Source organism: Physella acuta, unplaced genomic scaffold (genome assembly GCF_028476545.2).
Source record: "Physella acuta isolate Inbredline_101_S28 unplaced genomic scaffold, ASM2847654v3 ptg000362l, whole genome shotgun sequence".
NCBI lineage: Eukaryota > Metazoa > Mollusca > Gastropoda > Physidae > Physella > Physella acuta.
This window is the reverse complement of record NW_026731881.1, coordinates 360,001-382,720: the sequence shown is the minus strand read 5'-3', so window position 1 is coordinate 382,720 and position 22,720 is coordinate 360,001. Positions and strand designations below refer to the sequence as shown.

The 22,720-nt window shown below is 38.1% G+C and overlaps 1 protein-coding gene across 4 annotated transcripts in view; it reads left to right on the top strand.

Moving 5' to 3' along the window:
• The first annotated feature begins 1,796 nt into the window (after positions 1-1,796).
• The window catches only part of LOC131941465 (uncharacterized), a 24,721-nt gene continuing 3,797 nt past the window's right edge, over positions 1,797-22,720 (top strand). The window contains exons 1-14 of one of the 4 annotated variants that reach the window (XM_059300742.1): positions 1,797-1,893; positions 5,358-5,410; positions 5,969-6,020; positions 8,420-9,390; positions 9,797-9,926; positions 10,028-10,175; positions 11,711-11,900; positions 13,078-13,195; positions 13,315-13,400; positions 14,200-14,359; positions 16,612-16,728; positions 20,238-20,317; positions 21,752-21,817; positions 22,003-22,485. In XM_059300742.1, the coding sequence (XP_059156725.1) occupies positions 5,981-6,020; positions 8,420-9,390; positions 9,797-9,926; positions 10,028-10,175; positions 11,711-11,900; positions 13,078-13,195; positions 13,315-13,400; positions 14,200-14,359; positions 16,612-16,728; positions 20,238-20,317; positions 21,752-21,817; positions 22,003-22,485 (2,589 nt within the window). In that variant the 5' untranslated portion in view covers positions 1,797-1,893; positions 5,358-5,410; positions 5,969-5,980. Of the gene's footprint in view, positions 1,894-5,323; positions 5,419-5,968; positions 6,021-8,419; positions 9,391-9,796; positions 9,927-10,027; positions 10,176-11,710; positions 11,901-13,077; positions 13,196-13,314; positions 13,401-14,199; positions 14,360-16,611; positions 16,729-20,237; positions 20,318-21,751; positions 21,818-22,002; positions 22,486-22,720 lie in introns of those variants that run through there. The other 3 variants (XM_059300745.1, XM_059300744.1, XM_059300743.1) reach the window with 3 other exon arrangements.

Below are 22,720 nucleotides of genomic sequence, written 5' to 3'. Positions count from 1 at the left end.
AATCGAAAGTTTGAGGGGGGGGGTGCAAATTCAAATCTTGAGGGGGGTGGGTGCACATCAAGTTTGAGGGGGGTGGGGGTTGCAAATCGAAATCTTCCGGGGGGGGGGGGGTTCAAATCGAAAAGTTTGTCCCCGGGAAGGGTCGCTTCGCCTCTGAGTGACAGACGTGATGTTTTTTGATGGATGACCCCCCAAACCCACAGTTATCCAACGGATGACGAGGTAGTCTAGTATATTACTAAAAACGAAAAGTTTGGATATTTGCTTTTGGTGTCTTTTTTGTCGGTTCCATTACATGAGAGCATCTACATTATGTGTAGAACTGTAAAATACTGTAAAATACGTTTTTTTAAGAGAGTAATGGCTTTTTAAAACTGTTAAAACAAATTTATTTAATATAAAAAAAGTTAATTAATTAGTGTATTCATGTATAGAAACACCATTTACTTAGAAAAGTTCAGAAAATTTATTTATTTTTTTAGGAAAAATTTAAAACATTTTCACTGGCTTAAGGACGTCACTTGATTGATTTACTTATTTTCACAACAAACATGGCGGCGTCCATGGAAGACCATGTTGCTCATTCAAAAAGTTAACACATTATAAAGCTAAATGCACAGTGCAAAATCACAACACACGTGATTAGTTCTAATTCATTAATATTAGTATGACGTCAGCTTTAATAATTGATTCATTATTATTCAAATGAGTTTCCTGCTCAGAAAAAGTTATAGAAATAGATCGATTTTTTAAAAGACAAAAAACATGGAAGCTAGGGTGTGACTTCTTTTTGGATGTGAATGATAAAGTTGCCTGTAACCTCAGCATATATGAGGAAAATTAAAAGAAATAAATATGTCTGATACTTGGTGTGACACTGGGCAGGTGAAGTAGAGTTCCCCTATTTCTGTTACCTCAGCATATGAAGGAATATTGTGGTCAGACCCATGCTCAGCCAAATACGCTGTTTTAAAACACAAATGTTGTTCGGGGTGTGACGTCTGACATTTCGCGACGGTGTGTGACGGTGTGTGACGGTATGTGACGGTGTGTGACAGTGTGTGACGGTGCGTGACGGTGTGTGACGGTGTGTGACGGTGTGTGACGGTATGTGACGGTGTGTGACGGTATGTGACGGTGTGTGACGGTGTGTGACGGTGTGTGACGTTGTGTGACGTTGTGTGACGGTATGTGACGGTGTGTGACAGTGTGTGACGGTGCGTGACGGTGTTTGACGGTGTGTGACGGTGTGTGACGGTGTGTGACGGTGTGTGACGGTGTGTGACGGTGTGTGACGGTGTGTGACGGTGTGTGACGTTGTGTGACGGTGTGTGACGTTGTGTGACGGTATGTGACGGTGTGTGACAGTGTGTGACGGTGCGTGACGGTGTTTGACGGTGTGTGACGGTGTGTGACGGTGTGTGACGGTGTGTGACGGTGTGTGACGGTGTGTGACGCATGAAGGGGAAGTGAAAGAAAAATCGTCAAATAAATGTGAAGTCCTTTATCGATGACCCCTGAAACACACTGTTATCCAAGGATAGCGGGTAGTCTAGTAAATAATAAAAGGTTTACGTCACAAACAACGATACACAATACAAAATACACGGTTATCCAAGGATAGCGGGTAGTCTAGTAAATAATAAAAGGTTTACGTCACAAACAACGATACACAATACAAAATACACTCTACGTCCTCCCACAAACCCACACACCAACCAACGGCCACATACCCTAGCACACGGTCTGTCACCCGTCAACTGACAATCCTACAACTGTATACAAAAACAGGGTAGCCTACCTGTCATTCGAGCACACAACACACACACACAATCAGGGGACGCTACACGTGAGTGACGTCACAGTGTATTGTGCAGTGGGGTAATGTGTAGTGTAAGGAAGTCACACAATTCGTGAAGTTGCCAGATTTATCAGACCAGTTGTGATTTTTATTTTTATTAAATAGGAAAATATTTTTTTTTAAAATAGAAAACTTAGTTCAACTACTGTTATTTAAAATTGTAAATATTGATAACGTATAAACTGGGTTAGGGTTAGGGTTAGGATAAGGTATAGACTGACATAGCCCAAGTTAGTTTGTGATTTTTGTTTTAAAAAAACGTTCTGTTAGGTTTTATTTATTCGCTTTTTGAGAAGTTGTCCCAAACGTAGTTACAATTTAATATAATATTAATTTCTTCCGCCTATGGGCACTTATTTTGATTCTATTATTAGTACAAATGTTATAATTGTTGCATTTTTAGTACTATTGGTTTTTCAAAATCTTGAAGCGATGCCTACAAGCAAATAGCCGCAATGTTCCCAACAATACATTTGCTTTGAAAATTCTCTCCGTGGCTAAGAAGATTTTGAATTTGAAGCGAGAAAGACCGAGTTAGTTGCCCTATTAAGACTAGGTTAATGATTTGGGAGTTATTGACACTTGCTTATACAAATACTTACAAGTGTATATAGGCCTATATATATATATATATATAATATTTGTTTTCTTTCGGGGATGGAGAGGGGAACCATTAAGTATCGGGTTACGCCCGACCTAGCTACGCCACTGAGTTTACGACATGTTTGGAAATGTTTGTTATGACGTTGAATAAAAGCTATTATAAGCCTATATCCTTACACGATACTATTCAGATTCTTTGAATTGCATCGCTTGGTGTTTTGCCGTGAGAGGAAAAGTAAATAACAGTTTTATGTTTAACTAGCCCTTGGTACTCGTTACACGTAAATTATAGGCCCATAGACTTTAACGCCATTCTTGTTTGAGAAAAATAGTTTTTAAAATAGTTATTGATCAAATCGCAATGTGCTTTATTACACATTGGACGACATTAGTGACAAATGAAAGAAATAACTAAATAGCTAAAAAACTGACACATTTAAAATAACATAGGTTACCAATACCTATTAGAAAAATTAAAACCAAATTATATACATTATTAGTAAACACAACATCATATTAAATCCGCACACTTATTAAGAGGCTTAAATGATTTCGTTAAAAACTCGGCTATTCAATGGTCTTTCTGTTGTTTTTAAAGTAATGTGTGTTAGTTTGACCGAAACTTGGTAAGTAGTTCTAAATCAAATTCGAATGAAATAGTTCATTTCTTCATATCCCACCGTTCCCCACCGTGCACTTCCATGCACCACCCCTTCAGCAAAATTTTTTGCAGCGACCTTAATCTCGCGACTAGGGGAGGTAGCCCATGTAATTCTGTAGTTATATCACCTACAATGGTTAAGTCCCTTATAGAGAACATCACTTCGACCAGAAGGTTGTGCTTAAATTGGTTGTCGAGTGACGTCAGAAAGTCATTGTGTTGTCTAGTGACGTCACTTTGGCTGACCAAATGGTCGGAAGTCAAATATTCACGCGCCTGTGTGTTCTGGTAAACCTGTTTTCGAAAGCTTATCCAAAGTTAACCCAAACCTAACACAAACCTAACACAAACCTAACCCTAAGTTAACACTAACCTAACTCAAACATAACCCAAAGTTAACCCAAACATAACACAAGCCTAACCCCAACCTAACCCAAACCTAACCCAAAGCTAACCCAAACCTATCGCAAAGTTAACCAAAACATAATCAAAGCTAAACCAAACTTATCCCAAAGTTAACCCTAACCTAACCAAAATTAACACAAACCTAACCCAAACCTAACCCAAAGCTAAGTTAACCCAAACCTAACCCAAAGTTAACCCAAACCTAGCCAAAAGTTAACCCAAAGTTAATCCTAACCTAACCTATACCTAACCCAAAGTTGACCCCACCTTACCCAAACTTAACCAATAGTTAACCCAAACCTAAACCAAAATTAACCCAAACTTAATCCACAGTTAACCCAAACATAACTCAAACCTAAACCTACAATAACCCTAACATAACCCATTCTAATCCTAATCCTAACCCAAACCTAACCCAAAGCTAACCCAAACATGACCTCAACCTAACCTAAACTTAACCAAAACTAAACCATAACTTAACCCCAACCTAACACAAAGTTAACACAAACTTAACACAAAGTTAATCAAAATCTAAACTACAGTTAACCCAAAGTTAACCCATTCCTAACCCAACACAAACCCAAACCTAACCCACAGTTTACCCAAACCTAACCCAAAGTTAACCCAAACCTAACCTAAACCTAACACAAACCTAACCTATCCCAAAACCAACCAATACCTAACACAAACCTAACCCAAAGTTAACCCAGACCTAACTTACACCTAACCCAAACCTAACCCAAACCTAACCCAAACCTAAACCAAACCTAACCCAAACCTAACACAAACCTAACCCAAAGTTAACCCAGACCTAACCCAAACCTAACCCAAACCTAACCCAAACCTAACCCAAACCTAACCCAAACCTAACCCAAACCTAACCCAAACCTAACCCAAACCTAACCCAAACCTAACCCAAACCTAACTCAAACCTAGCCCAAACCTAACCCAAAGTTGACCACACCTAACCCAAGCCTAATCCAAAGTTAACCCAAACCTAACCTAAAGTTAACCCTAAGTTAAGCCAAACCTAACCCAAACCTAACCCAAACTTAACCCAAACCTAACTCAAACCTAACAAAATCCTAACCCCAACCTAACCCAAATTTAACCCAAACCTAACCCAAGTTAACCCAAACCTATCCCAAACCTAACTCAAACCTAACCCAAACATTACCCAGACCTAACCCACAGTTAACCTAAACCAAACCAAAAGTTAACCTAAACCTAGTCCAAACCTAACACATAGTTGACCCCACCTAACCCAAGCCTAACTAAAAAATAACCCAAACCTAATCCAGAGTTTACCCAAACCTAACCCGAAGTTAACCCAAAGTTAAGCCAAACCTAACCCAAAACTAACCTAAACCTAACCCAAACCTAACCTAAACCTAACCCAAACCTAACTCAAACCTAACCCAATCCTAACCCCAACCTAACCCAAATTTAACCCAAACCTAACCCAAATTTAACCCAAACCTATCCCAAAGTTACCGCAAACCTAACACATATCTAACCCCAACCTACCTTAAACCTAACAAAGTTAACCCAAACCTAACCCAATGTTAACAGAAACTTAACCCACTGTGAACCCAAACATAACTCAAACCTAAACCTACAATATACAACCGATACAACCATTGCCATGATACACCATTATGTCATTATACAATCATTATGACGTTGTACAACCATTGTGCCATGATGCACCATTATGACGTGTAAATCGTGTGCTTTTATTTCCGGTCGATCAATATCTGTGTAGATCAATATCTGTGTAGATCGATTCCTATGTTTAAATGATTACGTTCTCTTTGTTCAAAATAGCTGCTGTTAGTTCTGACTTTGACTCAAAGTGGGCCGTTATTTAAAAGTATCTGGTTTGTATGTAAGTGTATAGATCGTATGTAAGTGTGTAATTTATATATAAGTGTGTAGTTCATATGTGTGTAGTTCATATGCGTATAAACTAAAGAAGTAACTACTTTACTTAATATTTTAGTGATATTTTGAATAGATTTGTAAACTTGTAACTTAGTCGATGATTCCCGTGTAAACTGTGAAGGAGTTTTTGTACTGATGAAATTTCATTGTGTAGCTAACGTGTCAGTGTATAATTAACATGCTAGTGTGTAGTTATCGTGTCAGGGTGTCGTTAATTTGTCAGTGTGTAGTTAACATGTTAGTGTGTAGTTATCGTGTAAGTGTGTAGTTAACGTGTTAGTGTGTAGTTAACGTGTCAGTAAGTAGTTAACGTGTCAGTGTGTAGTTAACGTGTCAGTAAGTAGTTAACGTGTCGGTAAGTATTTAACATGTCAGTGTGTAGTTAACGTGTTGGTCTGTAGTTAACGTGTTGGTCTGTAGTTAACGTGTTGGTCTGTAGTTAAATTGTCAGTGTAGCTATGTTTTTCAACGCATCACGTCATGGTTTTCCTCAGTGATCAGGTGACATGGGTCAGGCAGCATCGTGTGGGTCTAGAAAAGTTGTAGGTGAGCTAAATATAATCGTAACTACTTGTGCGTGTGGGTCTTGGAAAGTTGTGGGTGAGCTAAATATAACCTTAACTACTTGTGCGTGTGGGTCTAGGAAAGTTGTAGGTGAGCTAAATATAACCTTAACTACTTGTGCGTGTGGGTCTAGGAAAGTTGTAGGTGAGCTAAATATAACCTTAACTACTTGTGCGTGTGGGTCTAGGAAAGTTGTGGGTGAGCTAAATATAACCTTAACTACTTGTGCGTGTGGGTCTAGGAAAGTTGTAGGTGAGCTAAATATAACCTTAACTACTTGTGCGTGTGGGTCTAGGAAAGTTGTAGGTGAGCTAAATATAACCTTAACTACTTGTGCGTGTGGGTCTAGGAAAGTTGTAGGTGAGCTAAATATAACCTTAACTACTTGTGCGTGTGGGTCAAGGAAAGTTGTAGGTGAGCTAAATATAACCTTAACTGCTTGTGCGTGTGGGTCTAGGAAAGTTGTAGGTGAGCTAAATATAACCTTAACTACTTGTGCGTGTGGGTCTAGGAAAGTTGTAGGTGAGCTAAATATAACCTTAACTGCTTGTGCGTGTGGGTCTAGGAATGTTGTAGGTGAGCTAAATATAACCTTAACTACTTGTGCGTGTGGGTCTAGGAAAGTTGTAGGTGAGCTAAATATAACCTTAACTACTTGTGCTTGTGGGTCTAGGAAAGTTGTGGGTGAGCTAAATACTTGTGCGTGTGGGTCTAGGAAAGTTGTAGGTGAGCTAAATATAACCTTAACTACTTGTGCGTGTGGTTCCAGGAAAGTTGTGGGTGAGCTAAATACTTGTGCGTGTGGGTCTAGGAAAGTTGTAGGTGAGCTAAATACTTGTGCGTGTGGATCTAGGGAAGTTGTAGGTGAGCTAAATACTTGTGCGTGTGGGTCTAGAAAAGTTGTAGGTGAGCTAAATACTTGTGCGTGTGGGTCTAGGAAAGTTGTAGGTGAGCTAAATATAACCTTAACTACTTGTGCGTGTGGGTCTAGGAATGTTGTAGGTGAGCTAAATATAACCTTAACTGCTTGTGCGTGTGGGTCTAGGAAAGTTGTAGGTGAGCTAAATATAACCTTAACTGCTTGTGCGTGTGGGTCTAGGAATGTTGTAGGTGAGCTAAATATAACCTTAACTGCTTGTGCGTGTGGGTCTAGGAAAGTTGTAGGTGAGCTAAATATAACCTTAACTACTTGTGCGTGTGGGTCTAGGAAAGTTGTAGGTGAGCTAAATATAACCCTAACTACTTGTGCGTGTGGGTCTAGGAAAGTTGTAGGTGAGCTAAATATAACCTTAACTACTTGTGCGTGTGGGTCTAGGAAAGTTGTAGGTGAGCTAAATATAACCTTAACTACTTGTGCGTGTGGGTCTAGGAAAGTTGTGGGTGAGCTAAATACTTGTGCGTGTGGGTCTAGGAAAGTTGTAGGTGAGCTAAATACTTGTGCGTGTGGGTCTAGGAAAGTTGTAGGTGAGCTAAATATAACCTTTTTTCAAATGTTTAACATCGTGAGACGACAACATCCTTTTTCTAGAACACACACAGCCACACACACAGCCACACACACTGCCCTCCCCTCACATTGCCCTCACAAAAGGCCTACTAATTATTACGTCACATGTAGAAAACAAAAATCTAGTTCGAAACTAGCAATCCATATGGCAGATGGAGTAGAGTGTATCTATATCATGACTACATAATATACATATATGATGTGGTCAGCACTATGCGCCAAGTTGCCTTGTTTTTCCCTGACGTGGGTCAGGTACCCATCAGAGCTGGGTGGACTAGAGTCAGGTACCCATCAGAGCTGGGTGGAGTAGAGTCAGGTACCCATCAGAGCTGGGTGGACTAGAGTTAGGTACTCATCAGAGCTGGGTGGACTAGAGTCAGGTACACATCAGAGCTGGGTGGACTAGAGTCAGGTACCCATCAGAGCTGGGTGGACTAGAGTCAGGTACCCATTAGAGCTGGGTGGACTAGAGTCAGGTACCCATCAGAGCTGGGTGGACTAGAGTCAGGTACCCATCAGAGCTGGGTGGACTAGAGGCAGGTACCCATCAGAGCTGGGTGGACTAGAGTCAGGTACCCATCAGAGCTAGGTGGACTAGAGTCAGGTACCCATCAGAGCTGGGTGGACTAGAGTTAGGTACCCATCTGAGCTGGGTGGACTAGAGTCAGGTACCCATTAAAGCTGGGTGGACTAGAGTCAGGTACCCATCAGAGCTGGGTGGACTAGAGTCAGGTACCCATCAGAGCTGGGTGGGCTAGAGTCAGGTACCCATCCGAGCTGGGTGGACTAGAGTCACGTACCCATCAGAGCTGGGTGGACTAGAGTTAGGTCATGTGTAGTTTTATTGTTGACGCTGAACTCATCTCTCCCGCAGCCAACCAGAGCTACGATCATCACGTGACCAGTTATCCAGCCAAAGATAGGATGGAAACACGTTTGACAGACACTAGGTCGTTAGACATAAATATGACATATACTAGGGAGCTAGACAGAGATTTGACAGATACTAGAGAGTTAGACAGAGATATGACATATACTAGGGAGCTAGACAGAGATTTGACAGATACTAGAGAGTTAGACAGAGATATGACATATACTAGGGAGCTAGACAGAGATTTGACAGATACTAGAGAGTTAGACATAAATATGACATATACTAGGGAGCTAGACAGAGATTTGACAGATACTAGAGAGTTAGACAGAGAAAAAACAGATAATAGAGAGTTAGACGGAGATTTGACAGATACTAGAGAGTTAGACAGAGATTTGACAGATACTAGAGAGTTAGACAGAGATTTGACAGATACTAGAGAGTTAGACAGAGATTTGACAGATACTAAGGATTCAGACAGAGATTTGACAGATACTAGGGATTCAGACAGAGATATGACAGATACTAGGGAGTTAGGGTTAGGGATAGATTTGACGGACACGAAACTGCTAGGCCGACATTTAAGAGACGAGAGACAGCTGGAGGATGTGCGTCAGGTACTACATGACTCACCTCACCTGATGGTAACTGTCCAGAATATTCTGGAACTCACCGAGTCTGAGAGCGGGGAACTTAAGGCAGACATTTTAAGTCTGTCCAGTAACTCTCGAGACAGACAACTGGTGGAGGAGGTTCTAAATATGACAGACTTTTTCAAGCAGACGATGGCGATGTTTACGTCTGGCCACAGACAGACAGACAGACAAACCGACAGACTGACATGCTTGCAGCTATGGAACATTCTGTCTGGAACATTGCCTTCGGTCATCGCGGAACTCAGCGCCAAAGATCATCTTCAGCATCTGTCAAATGACGTCATTCGTTGGCTGCGAAACGACGATGAACACCCACAGGTCAGTTTGACATGTGGGGGGGGGGGCTATGTATAGAGAGGGTTGGGGCTATGTATCAGCCAACTAAACCTAAACCAAAAACCACTTGATATTGACAGTTTTCTTAACTTAACCTAAACCAAAGCCCACTTGATATTGACAGTTTTCTTAACTAAACCTAAACCAAAGCCCACTTGATATTGACAGTTTTCTTAACTAAACCTAAACCAAAGCCCACTTGATATTGACAGTTTTCTTAACTAAACCTAAACCAAAGCCCACTTGATATTGACAGTTTTCTTAACTAAACCTAAACCAAAGCCCACTTGATATTGACAGTTTTCTTAACTAAACCTAAACCAAAGCCTACTTGATATTGACAGTTTTCTTAACTAAACCTAAACCAAAGCCCACTTGATATTGACAGCCCAGAGAGCAGATAGAGACGCTGAAGCTACTGTGGGGCGCTAGCCAGCACCCTGAGGGCGCCTTGTGGGTGCCAGACCTTAAAATGGAGGCTGTGCTCACGGGACTACTTCTCAAACATCAAGGTCAAGGTGAGCTACACTTTTCTACCTCTCTCTAGCCTGACGGCACTCGTGACAAATCACGTGATGCCACCAGACGATCACGTGACCTATTTCAATACTATTTCTAGAAGAGCTGAGCACATGGCTTGAGATACTATTGACCAGTGGCCTAGATGAAACTCGGCAACAATATACAACAGCAGGGTATGGCGTCATGGACAAGATGATCAGTCAGTTACGTCATCCTGGCGAGTCACAAGCTAAGCACAATGTCAGGTAGTTGTCGTTACATCACGGCAGTACATATGTATTTATATAGCCGCGGGGATAGATGAAAGTCTCAAGAAATATAAATTAACGGTTTTACTAATGCGTTACCAATCCTGTGGTTTTAGACGCGTGACCTTGTTTTTAAAACCGAGTTTTTAAAATGTAAACACTGCCTGCGCGTGGATCATAAATATCGGGACAAGGGTTTACCTACACAACCGCGTGAAAACCTACAGTGTACTCACAGAAATAATGAGGTACAACACACTTCACTGACCACCCATGTGTCAGTGACGTATAGGGGCGCTCTCTGAGCCCCCAGTTACACTACCGCAGAGGTCCCGCGACGGCCCCTGGCTACTTAAAACTAACATAGGCGCCATCGTGCTCATAGGATAACTAAGAGTGCCTAATAGCATTCTGTTAACAATGATGCAGATTGCGCCATTCACTAAAGTGACACAAATGCACAGGATTTTTTCTTCAACACATAAAAAATTGTTTGACGTGTTTTAAACATCAGTGTGACGGATGCAATATGTTAGCGTTATTAATGGTCTATTATTAGATCCTCGATCTCAGTTTCTGATTGGATCGTCTAAAAATAGATGCTAATTGCGTCATTCGCAAACTGTTTACTTTTTTTTACAGACAAAAAGAAACATCCCAGTTAATAATCAAACCTTGGTTAATTTTTCTGATTATTAAAATAAAACGTATTGCATGGCCCTCAGCGGCCCACGTGAGCCTTTGAGGGCCGAAACTGAAATTTTTGTTCCCATCCAAATCGCACCCTACCAGGGCGCCGGCGGAATTGCCTGATTTAATTTAGTGAGCCACTCTAACGCCCCATCTTATCCATTGTCTATCACACTGTTTAGACCGAACGTAGTTGCAATAGAGATCACGGGAAAGACCGGGGCGCCAAATCGCATCCTGTCCTGGGCCGCCCGTGCGAAAATTTAAAAAAAAAAGATTTTTTTTGCAGCACCATTCCCTGCGGTGTTCTAATCAATTCCCTAAAGTTCGGTGGCGATGGGATGAACGGTCTGAAATCGCAATCAACATTTTTTTTAAATATCATATATGGAGAAACATCGCAACCTCCCGTGGCGAGGCCTTTGCGAAATTAAGAATTATTTTAATACAGAAACGTTACTTGGAGTGTTCTAATCAACTCCTCAATGTTTTATGGCGATCGGATATACGATGAACCGCAATCGACTTTGATTTTTTATATACCGTATATATAGAAAAAACAAATGGCGCCCTAATGGGGCGCCATCCTTGCGAATTTGAAATTTTTTCCCCGCGGAAAACTCCCCAGGAATATTCTCAACAATTTCCCAAAGTTTCACGGCGACCGGATGAAAAGTGTAGTCATGAATAAAAACAGACAGACAGACGGGGACACACATTTATTGCTTTATATATATGTATATATATATATATATATATATATATATATATATATATATATATATATATATATATATATATATATATATATATAAAATTGCTAATGTAAATTCCCCCACCAGCACCAAAGTTGTCCTGCAAGTTGTGGCACATCTGCTGAATGATGAGGACATGATTGAGAGATTTGACCAAAAGGGGGGCCCGGGACTCATCCAAACGTTCTTGACCTCCCCTGACCCTGAGATCCAAGTGTGTGCAGCAGAATGTCTGTATCAGCTGGGATGGAATCCTGACATCTGGCATCGTCTGATGGTGAGTGACGTCACAATAGGCAGACTTTGAAGAATGTCTGTGCGTTGTTACATGAAATTCTGCACATATAAAATGACATCCGATTGTGTTTGACAGTGCAGCAAAACCATCACAATAGTTCTTAAACTGTTTTATGAAACTAAACCCCAACTCTTCGTATACCCATTCACAGAACTCCTCTAAATTAAAGGGAAAAACGAAATTAATTTTTTAATAGAATAGAATCTCGCCGAAAAAAGAATTGCGCACCAAATGAGCAGCAAATAATCTGTGTGAAATAGTGCCGAACATTAGTACATGATAAAGAAAGACAGGGAATCAAGTTAGGAATATGGCGATAATAATAAAATAAATTATTATATTCTTCGGTCTGCTATTTTTACCAAAAAAGCATACAGAATTGAACTTATATATATATATATATATATATATATATATATATATATATATATATATATATATATATATATATATATATATATATATATATATATATATATATATATAATTTATATAATTTATAGGGATACATATTTGTCCTCATAAATTCAGTTAACAGTAAAAACTATGAAATATTGAGTAAAGATATTGCATTGATTAGAGCTTGAGATTAATTCAATCAATATTTCTCTACTACAAGTTGATTAGTGACGTCAGCGCCTGTCTATAAACTTCGATACGTGTAGCGATCAATATAACAAGCATTATGTGAACAATGCTGTGCCTTGAGACGATCGGTCTGTTGGCTACTGCCTTGATCCACATTTACAATTGGGGCAGTTCTGTTGGGGTTGGTAGTCGCGTTATTCAAGTGTCAAATTTATCGTGTAAGCTCGTTTATATTTAAAATATATACAGTAATTACACAGTAATATGTGCTTGTAAACCACAACATAAATAGACATCATTTCATTCCCAAACACAAAATCTAAAACCGACGTATTGAACCCTTCATTTATTTTTATCTTTGAAAAATGCATGCAAAATACCTTTATAATAAAACACTTAAATGCACCGAAAATATCACGATAAAACTAACTGGTTTGTTTCTTTTTTAAAATAAAAAGAATTGATCATGTTACTGATACTCCAGTAGCGTATTACTGTTTTATGTGACTGTGTGGCTGTATGACTTAAGACAATATATCTAAATGACTGTGACTTGATCCCACTCCAGGAAAGCGAAGAAGTCAAACATCTACTGGACAGTGGATTTGAAGGCTCACTTGACCCACACATGAAAGACGTCTGTATCAGATTTAAAGTTCTAGGAAAAATCCACAAACCACCCGTAGGTGAGTAAGTTTCTTCCGTCTTGTTAAGTTGCTTATTCTGCGATACATGAAATACATATCCGATTAATGGAAACTCAACCTCCATCCAATGACCTCCAATATATATATTTCTAATGTAGGTGAACAAACCCCAGCACTAAGCACACATTTTCAACCTCATGTCATGCTCAGCTATAACTGGAATGTCAAGGACAGTATACATCGCGTAAGTTATGGGGCGACCAATGGTTACATGACTGTTGTAACTATCAGACCAATGGTTACATCACTGTTGTAAGTTATATTGGTTACATGACTGTTGTAAGTTATACTGGTTACATGACTGTTGTAAGTTACACTGGTTACATGACTGTTGTAAGTTACACTGGTTACATCACTGTTGTAAGTTACACTGGTTACATCACTGTTGTAAGTTACACTGGTTACATCACTGTTGTAAGTTACACTGGTTACATCACTGTTGTAAGTTACACTGGTTACATCACTGTTGTAAGTTACACTGGTTACATCACTGTTGTAAGTTACACTGGTTACATCACTGTTGTAAGTTACACTGGTTACATGACTGTTGTAAGTTACACTGGTTACATCACTGTTGTAAGTTACACTGGTTACATGACTGTTGTAAGTTACACTGGTTACATGACTGTTGTAACTATCAGACCAATGGGAAGAAGGGGGACAAAACGTAAGAGGAGACAAATACTTGGGGAGTGAGAACAAACATGGGAGATTTTCAAAGTAGGGGGCGCAGCAAATGGGTGTGGGGGGGTGCGCAGCTAATAGGGGGAGCAGCGAATAGGGTGGGGTGGGGTGCGCAGCTAATAGGGGGCGCAGCAAATGGGTGTGGGGGGGTGCGCAGCTAATAGGGGGAGCAGCGAATAGGGTGGGGGTGTATCAGGGGGGGGGGGAACAAAGTTGTGAGCCAAAAGAAGCGAAAGAAAATAAGTGGACGGGGGAGGGTAAATGTTTGAAAATATTTCAGAATAAAACTTTCTTTACAGATTAACGAAAATCTAAGCAAGAACGACATTGCTACGTGGCTAGACACTAAGGACATGGGGGATCATTTGATGGACAGCATGGCAGAGGCTGTAGAAAAGGCTTACGTTGTTGTCATAGCGGCCACAGAAAAGTACCAGTTCAGCAAGAACTGTAAGCTAGGTACATAAAAACGTAAGGTTGACATATGCCATACATTTTTGAGATCAACAGATAGAAAAATAAAACAAAAAGAAGAGAGGCAAAATGTTCCTAGAATTTTCACTTTGTGAAATAAATTTATACAATTTTCCAAATCGATTTTAAAAAATCGAAACTTAAGGACAGCACTACGTGCGGTTACCGGAAATCACTGAAAGAATTATAAAACTCTATGTATTAGCTTTAAATAATATAAGAAATTTCATCCATTTAATGGAAACGGCACTAAAGTAGAGTAAAATACCACTTAAGACAAGCGGAAATTACTTACAAGTTGAAAGAAGCCTACCTGTACGATCAAATACTTATATTTAAAATTGAGTCCAACTGACTTAAAAGTTCCTTAAATTTAAAAAAGTTGGAAATGTGGCGCCACCCTCTATTATCGGAAATCAATTTCAAGAAACATTAGTTTATGATCTTAGACGTATTTAAAAATTCCGTCTACCTTATGGATCCCAAAGAGTTTGGCCTCTACCATCATTATTGTTCACATGGATTTAAAAAATGTTTTTAAACTTTTATTTTAGTTGCTTTCACTGTCGTGCTTTTTTCTGTCGTCATCGATCCAAAATGACTAGCGAAATTTCGAGCACTTTTAGTGAACATTTTCCACGGAACTTTGCAAGAGGGTTAACAAAATAAACTAAATTAGGTCATAAAATGCATTTTTATATTTTAACGTAAAATAATGAACTACTTTTTAAAGAACTAAAAATAAAAGCTAGGGTAGTTTCTTAAATTTTATTAGAGGTACTCAGTGCAAAATATTACGACCCAAGCTTTTCTTTTTACTTCTTTAAATAGTAGTTCATTTTTCTTATTTAAATAAAATAATTTTTTTTTTTTTGCTTTTTTAATATGTTATTAAAAAATTTTAGTGCATTTTTGGTGTACCTTTTGGGTTCACAGTGGCCGTAATTAAATAATTTGAAATAATTTCATAAGCTAGTTATGCCATGTATATTTACAGTTTCACGGAGAAAATAGCTTTGGCTTTTTAAAAAATAAATAATTAGTCACCGAAAATACTAACAACATAAATTTGGCCTGAAAAATGATACAAAATGAAGTTTGTATGAGCATATTTATTTTATTATAAATCAACAGGAACAGTCGAGACTAATCCCGCTAGTGTCCAATGAAACAATACTTAAGTTTACATGGAAATTTAGTACAGTGGACACAAACCTACGTGTACGGACAGACGGGCAGACGGACCATCGGGCAGACGGGCAGACGGGCAGACGGACAGACGGACAGACGGATAGACGATCAAAAGAACAGAAGAACAGACGGACAATCGGGCAGACGGACAGAAGAACAGACGGACAGACGGACAGAAGAACAGAAGAACAGACGGACAGACGGATAGACGATCAAAAGAACAGAAGAACAGACGGACAATCGGGCAGAAGGACAGAAGAACAGACGGACAGACGGACAGAAGAACAGAAGAACAGAAGAACAGACGGACAGACGGATAGACGGACAGACGGACAGACGGAAGAATAGACGGGCAGATGGATAGACGAACAGAAGAACAGAAGAACAGACGGGCAAACGGACACAAGAACAGACGGACAGACGGACAGACGAATAGACGGATAGACGGATAGACGATCAAAAGAACAGAAGAACAGACGGGCAAACGGACACAAGAACAGAAGAACAGACCGACAGACGGACAAACGGACAAACGGACAGAAGAACAGAAGAACAGACGGACAGACGGGCAGACCGGCAGACGAATAGACGGGTAGACGGATAGACGGACAATCGAGCAGACGGACAGACCGGCAAACGGACACAAGAAAAGAAGAACAGACCGACAGAAGAACAGACGGACAGACCGACAGACGGACAGACGGACAGACGGACAGACGGACAGACGGACAGACGGACAGACCGACAGACGGACAGACCGACAGACCGACAGACGGACAGACGGACAGACCGACAGACCGACAGATGGACAGACGGGCAAACGGACAGATTGCTTAAAGACAGGGTTATACAAAACTAGATTTGTTTTCTACTGAGGAACATGTTAAACGAGTAAAACGCTGATATTGTTTAAAATCTTAGTTTTACTTTTTTCTTTCACGATTACGATGATTTCTCTCTAATTTTTTAAAAGAAAGAAAGAAAATATGTGTGTCTAGAGACTCGATTGATGGTTTTCACTGACTCTAGAAAACGTATTCCCCCAGAAGCGAAATACGCGCATCACCTTAACAAACGGCTGATATTTGTGAAGTTGGACAGCTACAAGCCGACCGGCTGGCTGGGCCTATTACAATCTGACCTCTTGTATATCAATTTTACCAGTAAGTATTAACGTTAAACTTTATAAGGGATGTGGTGTGAGGCTGAATATAGAGGGGGGTGAGATCGATTGTAGGAAAAAAGTCACAGGAAAAAAAAACCCAGGAAAAAAAACACAGAAAAAAAAAGTCACAGGAAAAAAAGTCACAGGAAAAAAGTCACAGGAAAAAAAGTCACAAATATATATTTGCATGATATTTGTTAATACTTTTATGTATTAAATATTTAGAGAGTGCTAATTAACTTAGGATTAATTAAATGTAATGTAATGTGTGTGGGCTGTATACGCCTAGGAATTTTTATAAATCATCTAAAAATATTTATTATGAAGAATGTAGATTGTAATTATTTTAAACTTAAGATTAGTAGCATTTAATAGAATGCTCCAAAGTCCACGTTTTTCATCGTGTTTTTTTTTAAATACCCATATTAAATTACCGTGAAATGGTAAGTTCATCTGACTTGCTGCCCTCAACTCATGGTAACAATAGTTATGTTTAGTTCAACCACCTTTACTGCTCACATTTATCACGCTCATTACATAACAAAACTTAGGATCAAAACAGAAAGCCGACAAGGTTCAAAGGCTGTCATTGACGCATAACGTCAACAACACAAAATATGTTCGGACAATGCCTATTGAGGAGAGGCCGTCTAGAGAATAGCATACGGCAAAATGTGCCTAAATTTCTTTTATAATTAACTTTTCTACCGCGTATTTAACTAAATACGTAACAAAAGTTGAGAGTGTTGTGTTAATTATCTTAGAGTATTTTTACTTACAATTGTTATAAATCATAATGCTTTTAACGTCTATAAATAATTTATGCTATACAAAAATACAACCCACAACAATAAACATACACAATTTTACAATTATTAACAAATTAATAAAAATATTTCTAAAAAGATTTTTGTGACTTTTTTTCTGTGACTTTATTTCTGTGACTTTTTTTCCGATAAAATTTTTCCACTGTGACTTTTTTTCCTAGCAAAAACTGTGACTTTTTTTCTGTGTTTTTTTTCCTGTGACTTTTTTTCCGTTCACGTGAGATCAGGCGAGACAAACATGTTGCATCGCGACTCTACAGGCTAGTTTATATTGATATGAACAATGCTCAGTTTACTTTCTTCGATTGCTACTAACGTGAAACGGCACTTCGTTCAGCTCCAGTGTAAGTTCAAGAATAGTTCATATTTCTTGAATAGTTCATATTTCTTGAATAGTTCATATTTCTTGAATAGTTCATATTTCTTGAATAGTTCATATTTCTTGAATAGTTCATATTTCTTGAATAGTTCATATTTCTTGAATAGTTCATATTTCTTGAATAGTTCATATTTCTTGAATAGTTCATATTTCTTGAATAGTTCATATTTCTTGAATAGTTCATATTTCTTGAATAGTTCATATTTCTTGAATAGTTCATATTTCTTGAATAGTTCATATTTCTTGAATAGTTCATATTTCTTGAATAGTTCATATTTCTTGAATAGTTCATATTTCTTGAATAGTTCATATTTCTTGAATAGTTCATATTTCTTGAATAGTTCATATTTCTTGAATAGTTCATATTTCTTGAATAGTTCATATTTCTTGAATAGTTCATATTTCTTGAATAGTTCATATTTCTTGAATAGTTCATATTTCTTGAATAGTTCATATTTCTTGAATAGTTCATATTTCTTGAATAGTTCATATTTCTTGAATAGTTCATATTTCTTGAATAGTTCATATTTCTTGAATAGTTCATATTTCTTGAATAGTTCATATTTCTTGAATATAGTTAGACACACGTTTAAATATAGTTAGATACACGTTTAAATATAGTTATACACACGTGGAAATATAGTTAGACACACGTGTAAACTAGGTAAAAATGTCAAAACGTCCCCAGCCTCTCTAAGGTTAACATCGCCAACCCCCCTCTCGTTTTTGCTCCTGACCCTCTAATGTTAATATATGTTATCACTTTTTAATTAACGACAGGAAAAATAATGTTTATAATTATTTGGTCTTTTAAATCTAAATAAATATTTCAATGTTCAAATATTTTTTTCTTTTCTCCCTTGAAAATATATTGTTGTCCCTTAGACCTAACTTGACGTGAACTCACTAGCTCTACACCGCGAAATGCAGCTGTCATTTCTTCATGTCAATGTTTATTTAAAGTGAGCCCTCCCTATAGAACCCACAAACGTCTGTCGCTGTATTGAAGTGTCTAGCCTAGTCTGTCAGAACTTTAGTCCTAAATCTTAAGTGGACTGATTACACACAGACACACACACACACACACAAACATAATATGAAGTTGACATTTATATCTTGCGTTTTCCATGTGTTTCGGACTGGTTATATATCTGACATGTTTATAGACTGGGTATATACCTGACATGTTTATAGACTGTGTATATACCTGACATGTTTATAGACTGGGTATATACCTGACATGTTTATAGACTGGGTATATACCTGACATGTTTATAGACTGGGTATATACCTGACATGTTTATAGACTGGGTATATACCTGACATGTTTATAGACTGGGTATATACCTGACATGTTTATAGACTGGGTATATACCTGACATGTTTATAGACTGGGTATATACCTGACATGTTTATAGACTGGGTATATACCTGACATGTTTATAGACTGGGTATATACCTGACATGTTTATAGACTGGGTATATACCTGACATGTTTATAGACTGGGTATATACCTTACATGTTTACTAAAGTACTTCAACAGGAATGCTTTAAAAAAAGATACATTATAATCTGAGACAATTTTGGAATCACAGTAGTTGCGATACCAGTATTTATACTGCTCAAGTACGGAAGTTTGTCCTTGTCTTTTTGCAATTGAAGCATGAAATTTATTTATTTTATTCTCGTAATAAAATTTAGACACATTATGCCTAAAACATGTTTGTGTAAATAGTTAGTTTGGGAGTGATTTTTATATTCTTAGTATTCTTTCAAGTCCCCTCGACCATATATGTGTATATATATATATACATACATATATATATATATATATATATATATATATATATATATATATATATATATATATATATATATATATATATATATATATATATATATATATATATATATATATATATATATATATATATATATATATATATATATATATATATATATATATATATATATATTAGGTGCAGAAAATTAAATGTAAGCTCAATTCGTCCATGAGTTAGCCACAGTTGTAACGATAGTTAGTCTAACATGTGTAAAGATAGTTCAAACACAGTTTTAAAATGTAAACCATCTAAAACATCAATACAAATCTCACATTTGACAATTCATATTTAATTGCGTATTAGAACTTTATAGTTAATGTTAATTAAAAGGCATTTTTAAAACTATTTTTTTTCCTGCATGTAGATCTTATAATATGTGTGACGTATGTGCCTTATAACGTGAGACGAACAGGTTGTAGCTCAAGGCCTAACAATGTTGTTGTTTTTATTTGGCAGAGAATTTTGATGACGCAATGGAACAGCTGATTACAGCTATAAAAAACCAGCGGGAACAAAATGACGCCGGCCACAACAAAGTACATTTGTGTGACGTTCATATTCTAGGCTAGCTTTAAAATGACGCAGGCCACAACAAAGTACATGTGTGTGACGTTCATATTCTAGGCTAGCTTTAAAATGACGCAGGCCACAACAAAGTACATTTGTGTGACGTTCATATTCTAGGCTAGCTTTAAAATGACGCAGGCCACAACAAAGTACATGTGTGTGACGTTCATATTCTAGGCTAGCTTTAAAATGACGCAGGCCACAACAAAGTACATTTGTGTGACGTTCATATTCTAGGCTAGCTTTAAAATGACGCAGGCCACAACAAAGTACATTTGTGTGACGTTCATATTCTAGGCTAGCTTTTATACCTAGAGTAAAGCATAGAAAATCAACATTATCCTTTAAATTTGCAACAATTGTATTTTAGAAGCTTTTCCTTAGTTCACAACGACCGTTTGTTTGTTTGCGTGTTTGTGGTAAATCTTTGACCTACTTTTAAGGGGATATACCCCGCAAAAAATCACAAAATTTCTTGTTTTTCGTCATGATGGGTTTCTTGCACTTTTGAATACTTTGTCCATTTTTGTATTAAGAAAATAATAACTTTAATGAGAAAAAAAAAGGTTATGTCTTTAAAATAACAATGACCCTATTAATTAGAAAATAATCATTTTTTTCCCACACTTACAAGCTCTCTACGAAAAGTTCTATATGTCACCATATTGTATTGGCACCATTGGAAAGCTGGAATTCTCCTTTATTTGATAATCTTAATTTCCATCATCTCGGAAACACCCAAAGCTTACAATGGGCTTTACAAATTACACAGATATAATATTTTCGTGACCTACTTTTCGTTACTTTTGGCTGTTTTTCTCTGTTCGCAGGTTTTTAACACTAAAAAGCCTACTACTTTTATTCATTAAACAATGCCCACCATATTTTCAGTAATTGTTCTTAATGCAAAAAATACAACTTTTATCATGAGAAAAAAGTATATGGTAATTAATATGCAAATTTTGAAACTTTTGAATACTAAAAAGGGCACGATTTTTCAGACCGTGTAAAATTCTTACTAGTAAAAAAGTTGTCGTGACTAAAGTTTTAGTATATAATGAAATATAAGCAGTTTAAATTTGATCGCTACAAGTTCATAAATTTAAAAAAAAAACAGTAGCATTTTTAAAAGTACCGAAAAATTCAAAATGGCGGAAGGTTTTTGGGTTTCTATGACAACCAAAATTAATTTCAACCCTGTTTTTTTTTTTTGCTGTTTAAAACTTACTTTCATGTGCCAAACACAGTAATAGTATTCAAAAGGTTTTAGATCTTAAATAAAATATATCTGGAAAATTATAAGAGCTGTATATAGCTGTATCATACAAGATACTCGCTGTACCTAATAAGATGAATGACTGTACTGTATCCTATATTTGCTGTACTGTTTTGTATTTTCACAGGGAGCGACTCAGGTGGAGCCTTCAACAAGTGCTCGGGCCACAGAGAAACTTATGGCACAAACAGATGTGAGTTATAGACACATCTGACATGACATATGACATCACACGTGTTATACCACATATTTCACCACCCCAGCGGATGTGTGATAAAATGTGACCAGAAAATGTGACTCAATTAAAAAATAAATATGTCGGTTATGAGAGCAAGGATTTAATTGTTCTAGCACTAACAAACAAACAAATGTTCGCAGACCAGAGGGAAGTCTTCACCAGATACTGAAAGCTACGGGGACGGCTCGTCTACTCCCATCTCTGAGAACAGCTCGGCTCGTGGCTCGTCTACTCCCATCTCTGAGAACAGCTCGGCTCGTGGCTCGTCTACTCCCATCTCTGTGAACAGCTCGGCTCGTGGCTCGTCTACTCCCATCTCTGAGAACAGCTCGGCTCGTGGCTCGTCTACTCCCATCTCTGAGAACAGCTCGGCTCGTGGCTCGTCTACTCCCATCTCTGTGAACAGCTCGGCTCGTGGCTCGTCTACTCCCATCTCTGAGAACAGCTCGGCTCGTGGCTCGTCTACTCCCATCTCTGAGAACAGCTCGGCTCGTGGCTCGTCTACTCCCATCTCTGAGAACAGCTCGGCTCGTGGCTCGTCTACTCCCATCTCTGAGAACAGCTCGGCTCGTGGCTCGAACTTCCGCTCGAAACAAAATACCTCGATGGCATCGGTGGGGCAGGTCAGTCAAATTGAATTTGTTTGAGACCACATGACCACAGCTTAATGAACAATTTGATTTGTTTGAGACCACATGACCACAGGTTAATGAACAATTTGATTTGTTTGAGACCACATGACCACAGCTTAATGAACAATTTGATTTGTTTGAGACCACATGACCACAGGTTAATGAACAATTTGATTTGTTTGAGACCACAGGACCACAGGTTAATGAACAATTTGATTTGTTTGAG